Below are 16,483 nucleotides of genomic sequence, written 5' to 3'. Positions count from 1 at the left end.
ATAAACATAAACATTTCCAGTCACCTCTCAAAATAAGTAGTATTTTTGCTTTTTAATAGTCTAAAATGGTCTTTTAAGTTCTTGATTTTTAAAATAAAACCTTAGTTGCCTGTTTAATATCATGAAATCAAACAAAGCACTACAATAAAGTGCAACACTGATCTTTCAGTATAATAAATAGTCTGGGTGATACTTGCTTGTTTCCAAAATAATTGAATGGTAATGATTATAACCCATATAACATTTAAATAAAATTACCATAATATAGAATTACCATTCTTGTTAACATGGTAGAACTCTACATTTCAGCATTGAGCAAATTAAATTCTCTTTCTCTTCCTGCAATCAAAAACTCCTCAAAGCTCTGTGCATTTTTTATGTTTATGATAATGACTTTCACTGGTCTTTCTCCTGTCCTAATTACTATCCCAGTGTGTTGCATTGTGAGAGTGAGCGCTATAAGAAGCTAAAACAAAAACAAGACAAAAAAACGGATTTTCCACTCAGTGAACCAGAAAAGCACTCTGTGAGAGTCTGCTCAATGTATTTAATCTCTGAGACTATTCTTCTCATTATAGACCATATGTAGCTATCTCCTAATGTCAGCTATTTTGCCTTTGCATGAAAATAATATAATGTACCAGAAGGGCAGGGTTGTTAATGTTTGCATAATCTCAAACTTTATTTATCTGTACATAAATAGTTTTGCTATTGTGTCTCATTTTACTTAATGGGCACAATGACCCCTTTCTTAGTGGCTATTAAGACATCAAAAGTATAGTCCCTTCTCTTTTGTGTTATTGTCCCACTGCATATGCATTTACAGGAGTTTCCTCTCAAATATTATAGTAATTGTGTATATAAGAGTTTTGTCAGTTATTGAGTTATGTAGAGAATCCTGCAGAGCTAGTATAGCCATGCCGTGAAATTGATTACAAAATAAACATTGGGAATGTTGTCCATCAGCTGGTGACAGTAGCCCAGAGCTTTCCCTAAACAGACATTTTACACACGAGTCTCTGTCCTATTTGTGAACCTATTTCAGTTAGACAGGTAGGTGGACCGACAAGTTGGCCAATCAATAATTCTATTTGGTCTGAATTTATCCTGTTATAATAATTACATTATTAACATAAACCTTATCTGAACAGGATTAGTTTCTATGGGGGGTCCTGGGGTCATTTTCTCTTTTATGGGGGTCCTCTGATATTTTATTCCTGTCCGGAACGACCATGTATGTGTGTTTTTCAGACATCCTCTGAGAAAATTACAGGCAGAATTACCTAGTTTTGTCACTTTGTGTTTAATAAAATAGCTATTTATTCACTGCCGCGCACTGTAATTACACTTTGGGCGAGCGTTTCCACAAAGATTCACATAAACACAACAGCGAGTGGAAATTGAGAACTATTGAGTGCAATGTCACTTGACCGAGAAATCCAAAAAACTCACTGGTCCTCCATTTTTTTTTTTTTTTTTATTGCAGTCCGGGTGCAGGAGTTTTATTACTGTGTAAAAGTGTGAAATATTTTTTTTTTATAGACATCCCCCTGAGAAACTAATCCCGTCCAGATAGGGCTTTATTGCCAAACATATTAAGTTATTTCTTAATATTACCATTTGTATGAAGCAAAGAGAGTCTATTAACATGAATAATCCGGTATGTAACTTTGTTTTAAAAACTAGTTTTTATTTTATTTATTTCTAATGCATATTATATATTTAAACTTTTTAAAATTTTAGTTCCATTGTCTGAATTTTCCAACTAATAAACACACCAATAAGCCTTTCTTTGCTTTTTCAAAGGGTGCAGTTGCATTATCATGCTATTATTTTATCATTATAGCTTTGGCATAAAACTATTTAAATAAAATAAAAATGACCAAAATATAATTTATCACAGTAAATTCTGCCACAATATATCGTCTAAAAATATTGTTATTGTGACAGAACTAGTCTTAATACTCCAATTGTTTCACACATATGTAGCCTCCAGAGATAACAGATAAAAGAGCAATTGATGTATTAATTTCTGATGGGATATACATTTTAAATGTTTCTAAAATAAAGAACACAAAAAAAAAACCAAAACCAGAACCCAGAGCTCATATCAGTTTATGGGTTGTAAGGTAAACATGACTGTAGCTTTCGTGGTGTCCAGGTATAGTTGAGACTGTCAGAGCAAGTTTTACAAATCAAATGAGCTGATGCTGTCACAGTGGGCAATTTGCATTAAACATGGCCTACTACTATAGAGACAAAACACAGTATAGGTGCTGAATATGGTCAGTGCTGTTTTCTGTGTGCTCTAACTGTAAGCAGGAAGTAATAATCTACCCCTTCACTCCTGCTGATCCCTGAAATCTCCCTCATGGCTATGATGAACAGTTCCACAGAAGTGATGTGAGGCTTTGGGGCAAGCATTTGATTATCTCACTTGACCCAGTTCTCTTTTGCTGTTGTAGGTTTCCTAAAATGAAAAAAGTATTCAATGTAATGCCAGTACAATCATAAACTACGGTGTTTTGAATCATTGCTCACAAACTCTAATACTTTTTCATCTTTGCAGCATCACATAAGCTATCTAGAGCTGTGTCTGGAACTGGAGAAGGCTGACTTAATATATTGCTGCCTATGTTCTTTCACAAGTCACAAATTCTTTAGAATTCTTTTTCCACTTAATTAAAAGGTGTAGCTCCCATCGATGCAATAGTAATTTGGGAAAATATTAATTTATCACCAATAGTTTGCCAATAATCGCCAATAATTATTTTTTTACTGAGATGCATGATATTTTACATTGCACATGATATTACATTACATTACTTTACATTTGACAGACACTTTTATCCAAAGCTACTTACTAATAATGATGTGCATTAGCTAAGGAGGACATATAATCCAAGGCAAAAAACATTTATCCCAAATTAAAGAAAAATGAGCAGAAAATGAGAAATGTCTAAAAATAATAAAAAAGATGCAGAGCTTTCCAACCTCAAATAATGCAAATAAAACAAGTTCATATTCATAAAGTTTTAAGAGTTTAAGAGATATTTGGTGGAATATGCATCTCGGCATGGAATTCATGCACCTCTGAATGTTCTTCTCCACCAGTCTTACACAATGCTTTTGGATAACTTTATGCCTTTACTCCTGGTTAAAAAATGTAAGCAGTTCAGTTTGGTTTGATGGCTTGTGATCATCCATCTTCCTCTTGATTATATTCCAGAGGTTTTCTATTTGGTAAAATCAAAGAAACTCATCGTTTTTACGCAGTCTCTTATTTTTTCCAGAGTTGTAAGGGCTGAATTTGATGGAAGTTGAAAAATTTAAATGACCCATGAATAGGTAATTCCAGGAGAAACAAAAGCCCTTGAGACCCCCAGCTTCACAGACAGATGTCTGCAGACATGCTAAATTGCACAGAGTGCCGTTCCAGTCCAGTGGTATGAGTCACTTTGTTGATTTTGTGGAGTTCCTGTATGTGTTGCGACTCATCAAATCTTTCCTGCTGAAGCTTCATAAACACAAACAACAACATTTGAGGGTTTTATTGCTCATGTGTTTCCTGCTGTAGTGATACAGGCTGTCCTCCAACACGAACCTGAGTTTTAGACTTCTACTGTATTAAAATCTATAGCACTTAAAATGTCATACCTGATCGACGTCCTAATAAAATGTAATTAGGCTTTATGATTTGACTTAAATATATTTAACTCCTATTAATTAAAGTAAAAGTGCCCTTGAAGTAGCTCTGCATAGCTTAATGTCTGCTTGACAGATTAATTGCCAGAATCTCATTTAGCTTTTAACAAGACTGTCTGGACTATAGAACCCTGAGCCTGTGACCTTACCCTAAGCCTGTTTTTATAATCATCAATCATAATGTACTCCAAAAAGGTTATACTGAAAAATAGGAAAAAGTTTATTTTACTTACATCAATAGTGGAACACGTTTGGGGTGCTATTGAACGAATCAATATTATGTCATATTAAACTAACTTCAGAGTGGATAACACTGTTAGTATTCTGTTTAAACAATAGGGTTTGTTCATTTGATAGGGCTGTAAATAATGATTATTTTGGTATTTGACTAATCTGTTGATTTTTTCTGCCATGACCTTCATCTCTGCATGCATCTGCACATCTGTGAATATCCTTCAGCCTAACTCCTCATTAGCAAATTAAAATAACGACATATAAAACCCAAAAAATTAACTTAAGCTTTGTAGCTTAATCAAATATAAATGTAATATTAATCCATGTAATATAAAATAAAATAAAGTTGATGTCTGCTCCAGAGAGTTCTGTTCTATTGGCAATTAGGGGTGTCACGATTCTCTAAATCCTCGATTCGATTTTATTTAGGGTCACGATTAGATTCGATTCTCGATTTTTTTTTTTTTTTTTTTGCAGCAGAGAGGCCAATGCCAGTTTTAGATTAGTATATGGTCAGTCATTGGTTTGATTCATCAAATTCACAATATCTTATTTCAAAAGGTGGGCTTGATAAAAGTGATGAAATGTGATACAAGTGATCTGTAATACACCACCTTAGGCACTAACGGTCAAATTTAAATAATTTAATTATGTATTTAATTTAATATATGTAATGCCATCTAGTGGCTTTTTTTGGTAGCAGCAGTGTGTACCATTAAAATAGCAATGTGCAACATAAAATAAATAATAAAAAAAATACAGGAACAGTCATGTACAAAATTATAGAACAATTAGAGCCTTAACAAACTGGACTCTATCCTACTATAACAGTTAAACATGAAAAAAAGACTTCGAAATCGTGACACCCCTATTGGCCATACTTTATTTCTCTACAGAAACTAGAAAAGCTGTATGTTTTTACATTGTAAAATAATTGAATATATTAGAGCTATAAAGGAACACATGCTGATTTATGTTGTGTTAAATATAGTGTTAAAGAAAACCAGAATATGTTTTATACTTTAGATTCTTTTAAGTAGCACATGTATCTTTGAGGGCAGATCTGAATACTCTTGGTATTTTAATCTCAGTCTCTTCATGAGGGAGAGTCACCTGGAATAGTTTTCTCAGCGTCTTAAAAGAAGGAGTTCCTGGAGGTGCTGAATAATAGTTGCTGCTTTTCCTTCAAGTTGTGAAGCTCCAGCTCATCCCAATTAAATCACCTCAAATCACCATTTCAGTTTATCAGGTTTAGATCAGGGGCCTTTTTTTTTTTACTATTTACCACGTAATTCCATGGGTTGTCCTCTAATTGTTTTCATATCTACAATAGGTATTCCTTTGTAGAAATATTTCATTTAACCTTTCAGAGACAAACATTAAAGCAAAACAGTACAGTGGTTAATGCACTCTCTCTTTTGATGAAAATCCTAGAGCGCAGTCTGTCCCTCTCTGAAACTGCTTTCACCCTGACTCTCTGATTCATGTCCTCAATGTGCCAGCACTCATTCTTTTGATGAAGCAGAATCTCATCCTAAACTTTTCTTACTAGAGCCCTGATCATGAGTAAGAGAGGAGTCAGATCTTCTCTCTGAGCAGAATTTCAGCCTTTCCCTCCTTACTGGCACTCCAATATCGAGTGACACTCCATATGAAGTCACACTCTTTCAGGTGGAAGTAGGACACCTATAGACACCAGACGCTAGGGCTGCACGATATTGCAAAAATTTACATTGCAAGTGTTCATTTTTTGACGATATTGCATTATTAAGCAATGCAGGGTCCATGACGTCAACAGCCCCGCCCCCACCCAACGTCCGGACCGATCAAGAGCTGTGTTAGCGCCGAGCACTCAAAACTCGTGGAAAACGGCAAAACAACAGTAATCGGCCCTTTGTTCAGGCAGTTAAATGGCTTTTTAAAAGGTAAATAAGAGCGTTTTTCTGGGATTAAAAGCGTGAATTCAGCTGCAACTGGAAATATCTGCACTGCAAAACTGTGCTGGACTGAGGTGCACAGCTTTCCACACGTGCGTTTACAAGCACTTACCCAACCATGTGGATGGAGGCCATGCGGTTACCTCGTGTTTAATCCTGCACCCCCCCCCCCCCTTGCGCTCCCCCTTCCCCCTGTGTAAGCAGCCTGTCACTTACACAGACACAGAGACAGAGCTGTGTATCCGCTTCTTGTGTCAAGAATCAAAACATTGCAACATGACGTGCTTGATTTAATTTAATTGACTTAAGTGACATTGCATGTCCTGCGATGGGACTATTGTTAATGCACACATTGCAAAGACATGCTTGACATTATGGTTAAAAACATTTGGGGTAAAATTGACCATTTATGAAGTTTCAGTTCACCAATCACACATTCAGTCGCTTTCTTTAAAACACTGAGGGAGACTATGTTTGAATTTGTCCTGAACCCTTATAAATATATTGTGCTGACTTTGTGATAGGATGTCACCTATGTAATAAGTTAAGTCATGAAATTTCCTCACTGCTTAATATTCCATAGACAACTGTCAGTGCTGTTATAACAAAGTTGAAATGATTGGTAAAAAACACACATGCCTGCCTTCACGGTTTAAACTGCAGAGGGATGCAGAGCTGCTGATATGCGCATGCAGAAGTATAAACATGCACCGCTGCGTAGTGCACTCTCGCTGGATACACATAGGCTACGGCATACTGAAAACAGCGTAGACAGACACCAACAGACAGACATTCACTGCCGTCTTGGCACGTGCATACTTGTTGTACTAGTTTTTTTGCATAAACAGTAAACAGAATACAAAATAAAATACCATTATTCAACATCAACACAAATATAGGTAATTGTCCTGACCTGCATGCACACCTTCACAGCTGCTGGTTTATTTTATGTTACGCCCAAAACACACCCATGATTAGTTAAGAGAATTAGTACATCAAATCAAATCAAATTTATTTGAATAGCGCTTTTTACAACTGATGTTGGCACAGAGCAGCCTTACAGAAACATGATCACAGGACAAAGAATCAGCCAAAACATTAAACATAGAAAATACAGAATACAGAACCCCCAGTGAGCACGGAGGCAAGGAAAAACTCCCTCAGAGTTGCAGGAGGAAGAAACCTTGGGAGAAACAAGACTCACATTTAAGGGGGGACCATCCTACCACTGGTCAAACAGCTTTTAAATTATTTTTAAAAAGTATTTTATACATCCATATAGGTCTTATATATTCAGGAGTATAGCCACTAATGGCTTGGATGTAATTTTGTATTTTCTGTGCAAGGTGTACTTTTCCCATCATTATGATGGCAAAGACACATTGACACGCTCTAAATCAAGCTGCACGGTGCACGGTTGACAACTCACATATAGATCGCTGCAATAGGGCCCACATCGCTACAACTACAGACCTCTAATATTCCTGTGGCCTTTAAATTAGTTCAGTCATATTTATTTATTTTTTTTGCTGCACATCATCCAATTAAACAGCAGTAATTACACTCTTTTAAGGTGGCAGCATCTCTGATGCCATGTTTAAGTTCCTTGCTTGGGCAGGGTTAGCGATTACACTATCAGCTCTCCTCGTTCAGATATAGAGTGACTCCTGTTTGCCGGAGGGTGAAAACTGTACAAGCTTGGACTGCAGTTCTTGATTTAGAGATGTCGTCAGGTGCGTTTCGATCCTGTATACAGAAGCCTGTCTTGCTCAATTATTCAGGCTTTACTTCTCCTCTTAAACTTGAGGTAAGGTGCTGCCGCAGTTATGAGAGGCCAGAGTTATCATGTTTTCAGAGACTTTTACTTTAATATCATTGCACACAGAAACATGATGCCTTTGCTTAGAGTGTTATTTTGTACATATGGCTGAGGGCTTAAAGCAGTGCATTATATGAAGCTGTGGGTTGTTGTGATTTTATTACAGAGTATTTAAACATCTGTCAGTACTCTTGTTGGACCATCCATCACTCTTTAATAAAGGACCGTTTTTGGAAAGAAGTCTGAAGAACCTTTACACTGACTTCTTAAATCCTTTGAAAGTTTCTCATAGCCTAAAATGGTTCTTCTATAGGAGCTCTTAAAGAACCCTTTATAGCAACTTTGTTTTTAAGAGTGATTGTAATCTCAAGAAAGATTAAGATTTTTCAAATTGATGTTTAATTTCATGATGTCTCTTAATATTAAACTCCTTAATCACAGCAACTTTTAAACTTTTTTAACCCGTTTTTCTGCACTAGAAATGCGCACCCTCTCCGCTTTTAGACTCTTTTACCCCGTTTTTCTGCGCTAGAAATGCGCACTCTCTCTGCTTTTAGACTCTTTGGCCTGTTTCTGACACCTAGCGTTCAAACTTTGAATCTCACATTATAAAAACCTGCTTAACAGCGGGCCGACTTTCATTCTATTTCTAAAATACCTCGCGGGCTGCTCCAAAAAAGGAAAAGGGCCACAAATGGGCCGCGGGCCGTAGTTTGCACACCCCTGGTTTACAATATATGGAATTGTATCTTCTGTATCTTCTGTGATGTGTATCATATCGCCAAGTTCTTAACAATACATAGCTCTACAACTTGAGGGATTTAGAGATTTGTGAGTTGATCATACGTGAGCATTTAATTTATATTTTCCACTGATTTTTTTTTTTACTTATTAGCCTACAATTAATCAGCAATAACAAAATAATGAATTCTAAAAAAGAGCTGAACAATATAATGATTTTTTGTTGTATCGCGATGAAGTTTCTTATCATGTTGACAATCAGCATATCGAGGATGTCATCAGTACTGTTTAATTAGATTATGTATAGAATTAAGAGCATTGGTAGGAGCATTTGAATAGCAGAATAGCAGATGTACTTGAATGCGTATAGGTGTGTCAGTGGTTAGACTTGTTATGAAATTGGACCTGCTGCAATTCTTCTGTCTGCAGGTCATGTGATCATGAAGGTCATGGGCTTTTTGACTTTGTAACTGCAGGTCCAGTGGAAGTAGCAGTTCACTTTACCCTTAGAACTGATAACACTGTTTGTGCAGTTGTTTATATTTCATTCTAAACACAGAGCGTTCAGCTTACTCAGTCAGTACATTCTTTACAGTACAGTCTTTGAGACATAAGTCATGGCAATATTGAACATTGGAATAGAGTTAAATAGAGTTTAAATTGGAATAGAAATTTACTTTTACAAAAGTTTGGGTTTTCATTCTAAAGCCCTATGTGGATGGGATTAGTGTCTCAAGGGGTCCTGGGGTCCTCTGTGATTTTATTCCCCTCCGGAACCACCATGTATGTGTTTTCTCAGGCGTCCTCTGAGAAAATTACAGGCTGAATAATCTAATGGTTTTTACTGAACTCCGAGGTCGTAAGGTATTTTTATTCCTGTCCGGATTCAAATCTCTGAGTTTCGTGACCTCACGTTTAATAAATGAGCTATTTGTCCATTGGCACGCACAATAATTACACTTACACATGTGTTTTCACAGAGATCTGTGTAAACATAACAGTGAATGGAAATGGAGGAGCTACTGAACGTGATGTCATGTGACCGAGAAAGCTAAAAACTTACTGGTCCTCCTGGTTTTTTTTTTATTGCAGTTCAGATGCAGGAGTTTTATCACTGAGTAGGAGAATATTTTTACCAAACCTAATCCCATCCGGATAGGATTTAAGACTCACCAGTATCTACTTTTTATTTAATAAAAAAGTTAAACTATGATCTCTATTTGTTTTGCCGTCTTTAGTGTTAATACATCTGCCTGTTTTGTTTAAATACGTTTTGATCTGTGTTGTTAGTAGACAGTTTTAGTTTATAAGTCCCTGTTAAAATTTAGAGAGAAATGTATATCTACCATTTAAGGTGGTACTTTCTCAGCAGGTGCTGAACAAAAGTTGCTGCTTTTCCTTCACGCTGTGAAGCTCCAGCTCATCCCAAATAAAACATCAAATCACCCTCTCAGTTCATCAGGTTTAGATCAGGGAATTGTGGAGGGCAAACACTTTTTTTTTTTTTTTTTTTTTTTACTTTTTTGTTTACTACGTGATTCCATATGTGTCCCTTAATTGTTTTGCTGTCTTTAATATTAATCTTCAATGTGGAAAATAAATTATATAAAGAAAGCATTGAATAAAAAGGTGTATCCCAAAGTTTGAAAACATAAATGTTCACTGTGAATGTCAAAGCAAATACAAAATAGACTGCTTTCTGCTAATATAACAGTATTATTATTTTTTTTTATTGTTAAGAAATTATGACAAAGTTATTGTTTACTGCAGTATAATATGGCACACTCCTAAATTGCGGTACGTCCAAATATATTAAATCATAACCCCTGTATTGTGATACATGTAATATTTCCATTTTCTTGTCAGTAAACAGGCCTAAAACAGAAGCAAGGAAGCATTTTGGGTTACGTTTGGTACTTTTATTGTCGAGAGTGTGGAGTGAATGCATGCTTTGCTCAACCCCTTAAAAAAGAGTTAAACAGCAAAGCCTTGAGGCGTAGGGAAAGATAATGAACACTAATTTATTCTTTGCTGCGCTCCTGCGTTCCTGCAACAGTGTACTAGTTCTTTCAGACCGCTCTGCTTTCCCTTTTATCTCCCCCGTCGTCTCCGCAGTGTGCCGACTAAACGTCAGGAGTAATGTAGAGATGCTATAGGGAGTCTTTTGCTGATCACCCGGTTCTCCTTAGCTGAGTCAGAAACAGAGAGAGAGAGAGAGAGAGAGAGAGAGAGAGAGAGAGAGAGAGAGAGAGGGAGAGAAAGGGAGCTTTTTTTGGTGCTGCATCAACAGCACATATGCACCAGTGATGGGAGAGAGTATAGATTTTTTTTCTGCTCAACCTGCTGTGCAGCTTCTGCCACATGTAGCCGATCTGCATCTTTTATCAGTGTGTGTAAGTGGCAGGAGCTGTGAAGAAGACTGCAAGTGGTCTTGACAGTTCTTGCATTTTTATGAGCAGCTTATTCTAAGATACCTGCCTTGATTCAGTGTAGCAGTGATGGTATTAGTGCCAGGGGTGGGCAATATTATATTGTATACAATATATCGTGACACAGAAATATCATGATATTAAAAATCCATATCGTGATAATAGAGATGTTCTGTCTTAAAAGTAGTCTATTATTTACTATGAAGCTTTAGGTGTATTTTTTGTATAATTGTTTTAGTTTGCAGTTTATATGCATGCACTAAATATTCTGCAATATTATTTGCTGCATTATATTATTTTATGCTATATTATTTATTTTGCCACATTATGATTATGCTGTTATACTCTAATTCTTCCAAATTCCAAATAAAATATTGTCATTTAGAGCATTTATTTGCAGAAAATGGTAAAAATAAGGAAAAAGATGCAGTACCTTAAAAAATGCATAGAAAACAAGTTAATATTAACTTAAACTACAATGTTTTAAGAGTTCAGAAATCAATGTTTTGTGGAATAATCCTGATTTTTAATCATAGCTTTCATGTGTCTTGGCATGTTCTCCTCCACCAGTCTTACACACTGCTTTGTCACTCCTGCCTCAAAAATTCAGGCAGTTACGCTTTGTTTGGTGGCGTGTGACCATCCATCTTCCTCTTGATTATACTCCAGAGGTTTTCAATGGGAGTTGTTTATTGTGATATTAAGAAATACAAACATTTAACCAGCAGTCGACCAACATCTTATCAAATGAGTTATGTTCTTATTAATAAAAAAAAAAAACTAAAAAAAAAAAAAACTAAAAAAAAAATAATTTCTCTTTAAAATTATGTTGGTGCATTATTGCTATGCTGTATTATGATTTTATCACTGGCATAAAATAGTCTTAAATAGGGATGCACAGAATATTCTCAACATATATTTATTTTGCCACATAAGCAAAAACAATCATGTTTGGACAAATGTTTTGCCAAATTATTTAAAACTGTGTTATTTAAAGCTGTGTTTAGCATTCAGCCTTTTGGCCAATTTATTAATTTTTTGTTTGGCTTCGGTTTTATGACATGTTCATTTTAATTTTTCATTTCTGCAGAGGAGGGGTCCATTTAGTTTGGGGCCCCAAATGCTTTTAAAAGGCTGTACAGTATGATCTTTCTTCTTAGTTGTGGTTTGTCTGATTTTTCATTCGGTATTCAGTTTTGTTCTTGTTTTGGGAGCAGAGCAAACACACAGCACAGAAACACAAACAGAAACTTCTCTTTCTTTATTAGACTCTGTGAAGCTTCTTCTCTCTACTGCTTTATTAACTCATGTGCCCTGAGCTGAGCTTCAGCAGGTCAGCTCACATAAACAAAGTGTGTGTAAAGCTGATACAGCATTGTAATACTGCTGCTTTGCTCTGTTTTTGTTTTGGGCTTTTTCTCTATGCAAATATCCATTGTGACATTTCTGTCCGCACTGAGGAGTTGATGTGGTCAATTCTAATTTAGTGAAAATATTACAGTAATGTTCAGTAAAGGTCCCTATTGATGTCCATGATGATCACCATTGGATGATGGTGAGATAAAGATTTGCCTTGGGACTAGGTGAGGTCACCTGCGATCATGTCAGAAGAAATAACCCAGCATAACCCAGGCCTGCTCTGTTGTGTGTGTTTTTCAGTACACTCGGGTTTGGATCCCCGACCCAGAGGAGGTGTGGAAGCCCGCTGAGATTATCAAAGACTACAAAGAGGGAGATCCTATCCTGCACCTCAAACTAGAAGATGAATCGGTAAGCAGTGCCTCTCCTCTTAAAACTCCTCATATACCTTTAGTGCTGTGGAGTTTAATCTCTACCTAATAAGATTTTATCAGACATGAACTCAATCCTTTTATTTCAAAGTTTTTATCCCATTTTCTCCAAATTTACACTGCCTATTACCCAATCCACTCAGATGCCCCAACACCAGGAGGGTGAAGACTAGCACATGCCTCCTCCAATACATGTAAAGTCAGCCACCACCTCTTTTTGAGCATTACCGAATAGCATCACAGCACACTCGTTTCTAATACATCAGCTCACAGATGATTTATGCTGATCGACATCACATTTTGGTGTGATAAGGGCAGAGAGTGTCATCCACTACCCAGAGAGAGCAAGGCCAATTGTGCTCTCTCAGGGCTCTGGCAGCTGATGGCTGAGGCTGTCTTAATAATGCGAGTTTACAATTTCGAATAAGTTATATAAGTTACTTATAAATCGAAATAATTTGAGCAACTAATAATAATTTTTACTAGTCAACAAAAAAGAAATTAACTAGTCAACTGTTTATAATTTCCATACCTTAAGCAAAAAGAAACACAGGGGGTTGATATAATTAGTTTTTTTATATATTTTTTATATTTAGTGCTTAAATCTCCTTGACAAGCAAATTTAAATGTTCCATCCTTTTGCCATAAGTGTTAGCTATTAGCACTGGATGTTTTATTTTGAGCTTGTTTTTGTCTGTAAAACCATAGCAACTTTTAACAATGACATAGCAACCAACTGGGGTTCCATATCAGCAACCTAGCATTCAGCCAGCAACCCCATAGCAACCACCTGGATCTGAAAGCAGCCACTCAACGACAGATTAGCAATGCAATCATCTGGGATAGGCATCTTTCAAAAGCTTAGGAACACAATAGCAAACAGCTACAAAGACCATGGGAACCCCCTGGAATGCCATCGCAACCACATAGCAGGAGGTGAAATCCATTTTATCAGTGCAACCATCCTACATTTACTGGAAACTGCCCCATATTTTTGATATTATTTTAAAATGTTCCTCCATTTATTTTTTCTTCATTCTGTGTATTTTTGATGCCAGAAAAGATAAACGTTGTGTCCTATTGTATTAAATGATATTATATTCAAGAGTTCTTACCTACTTCCAATAGATGGGTAAGTTAAATATTAATTCAACTATTACTAATATGTTTATAATATGTTTTTGTCTCAGACATTGGAATATGCAATTGGTCCCAAAGACAATCAACTCCCCTTTCTTCGGAATCCTGATATTCTGGTGGGAGAAAATGACCTCACGGCACTCAGCTATCTGCATGAACCTGCCGTGCTACACAACCTCAAGGTCCGCTTCCTGGAGTCCAACCACATTTACACATACTGTGGTAAGTTTGTAGTGGCTGAAACCCACTGATATTACTTTATACAGGGTTATAGATACATAGGATTATATATATTAGGTTTACCATACAATTGTTTGATGCTTTATTTGATTACTTGATTGAGTAAACAAATATCATGATAAATAAATGTATATTTATACAGTCAAATAAACTCCCCCACCCCTCAGACTGTGCAGTCCAGATTATTTTTTATTCTTAAATTTTAATACTCAGTTAATAGTTTAATGTAATTTATTTAATAATTAATTTTCTATACGGTTTAGTAAGGCCAATTCCTCATTCCCTGCTTAAATGAATCCCCCCCAATACTAGTAGGGAAAAGGCTAGCACATGCCCCCTCTGATACATCGTCTAACAGACACCTGTGCTGGCCTACATGGGCACACTAGGCGTGATGTGGAAATGAAGTGCTATCTACCCACTAGGGGTCTAAGAAAAGATTGATATCATATTAAATTGTAAAATTTAGTTTTGCAAGACTGATATTCATTAAACAAAAATGCAGTAATTTTTTTTACGATTAGTTTACATGTAAAAAAGACAGACAGTGGTTCATTTTGTTCTTTGTTCTGACTTCAGATCCCACAGTTATAATTGCAAAAACATTTAACTTTCATTTTACTTTTTATAAATATGATACTGTGTTTTTTATACTATGGCACTTTTTATCAATTAATTTGGATGATCCATTATAGATGCCTCATAGATCTCAACTTACATTCAACTGCATGCCTATTAAATGCAACTAAACTCTAAAGTCAAAGTAAATTAATTTATAGTGAATGAAACCCTACACCTAACCATAACCCAAACTCTAATCTTAACATTTTAGGGTTAGGTTTAATGGCAACACTGTATAATAAGGGCACATTAATTAACGGAACTTACCACAGAATATCTTAACTAATTATTGTACATAACTAATACAGTTTAAGACATTATTAATCATTACTAAAGTTTTAGGCTAATATCTCAATTCATTATTATTTACAACATTCTTAAGCATTAAAATGTATTTATGTTTAACAATGTGTTAACTAGTGCCAATTATTTGAGAAGATACTTATATTAACCATATAACAATCGTTTATTACTGTAGTACTGTTAATTGACGGTTAAAATTAATGTTTAGGTTAGGTTTAAGGCTGGGTTTTAGGGTTAATTCATGGTTAGGGTTAGGTTCTGTAGAGAATCATTTACATTCAACTTACAGTTCAGTTACATTTAATAGATTTTTAGATAAATGTTAGTTGAGCATCTATGAAGCATCGATAAAGGACCATCCAAGTAAAGTGTTACCTCATTTATTTAATTTGATTTAAACAATCTTAATAGATCACCTTGCTTACAGTAACACAATATATTGAGAAATATTGTATCATGAGCCCCATATCGTGATATGTAGCATATTATCAAGTTCTTGACAATACTCTTACTATCACCCACCCTGAGAGAGCATTGCCAATTGTGCTCTCTCTAACTCTGGCTGCTGATGCCCAGCTATTAATTTTTGGATGTTGTATTGAATTTTATTTCTAATGGAGACCCTTAATCATAAAACTGCCCACCAGTGAGTCTTCACTCACATTCTTTGCTGTCTTTATCGTCTCCACAGCAGTAAAGTTGCTGTGTGGTTTGCTGGGATTTGGAATGCGCTGCCAGCTTGGTTTAGTGGAGGTGAACAGAGAAAGCGTTTCTTCTGCCCATTGTTGCGTGCAATAAGTGTTTTTATTGGTTTGTCCATCCCCATGGCAACATAGCAGTGCTTGTTAAAGGGCAGTTTTCATTGTCTGAGTGACTCATTTTCATTGTTTAAATTTTTACTTTGCGAGTTTTCTCTCTCCTAGTTTCATGCAATTACAGTTCAACCTGCATGTTTAAATAATTCCAGAGTCTAGGTAGGTCTTGATACTTTCCCAGACATACAGACACAGCCATTTGACATGCAGCTCTAGTGCTGCTATGATCAGTACAGATAGAGAGGAAGAGCTTCACTATCTCTCTGCGATTAGTGTAGAGTGTAGAGGACTGTGATAACAAGAAGATGAGCAGAATGTTTAAATATGTTTGCAGAATAATCTCACTTTCATGAAAGAGTAAAGTTTGGAGAGTTTTCACATCTGAAAAACCCTGGATCAAAGTCTGAACCAAGGTTGACATGTTTGGTACAATGTAATGTTTAAGTGAAGACCACTAGAGCCCAGTCTAGTCAAGATCAAGTCCAGGACACATCAAGTTTGAGTCAAGACCTAAACCAGAAGACAGGGTTCGTACAGGGCTTAAAATCCTGGAAAAATGTTTGAATTTTAACATTCTGTGTTCCAGGCCTGAAAAGTGCTGGAATTTTGGAGAAAGTGTTTGAAGATGCTTGAAATTCTAACTACATTTACTTTACAATAAATTACTAAATAAATTTGCTAAGTAAAGTCTTAAATTTCTTCTTCTGCT

The 16,483-nt window shown here is 35.9% G+C and overlaps 1 protein-coding gene across 9 annotated transcripts in view; it reads left to right on the top strand.

Moving 5' to 3' along the window:
• myo5b (myosin VB) overlaps positions 1–16,483 on the top strand; it is a 142,553-nt gene that overhangs the window by 17,350 nt on the left and 108,720 nt on the right. For all 9 annotated transcript variants that reach the window (XR_007424964.1, XM_049466042.1, XM_049466038.1 and 6 more), the window contains exons 2-3: positions 12,525–12,635; positions 13,846–14,017. Coding sequence is in view for 8 of the 9 variants with exons in the window: in XM_049466042.1 (XP_049321999.1) it covers positions 12,525–12,635; positions 13,846–14,017 (283 nt within the window). In the remaining variant the exon portion in view is untranslated. The remainder of the gene's footprint in view (positions 1–12,524; positions 12,636–13,845; positions 14,018–16,483) is intronic.

The sequence above is a fragment of the Astyanax mexicanus genome, chromosome 17, assembly GCF_023375975.1.
Source record: "Astyanax mexicanus isolate ESR-SI-001 chromosome 17, AstMex3_surface, whole genome shotgun sequence".
Classification (NCBI taxonomy): Eukaryota; Metazoa; Chordata; class Actinopteri; order Characiformes; family Acestrorhamphidae; genus Astyanax; species Astyanax mexicanus.
Note: the sequence above shows the minus strand (reverse complement) of the source record. Positions and strands in the feature narration are given on the sequence as shown.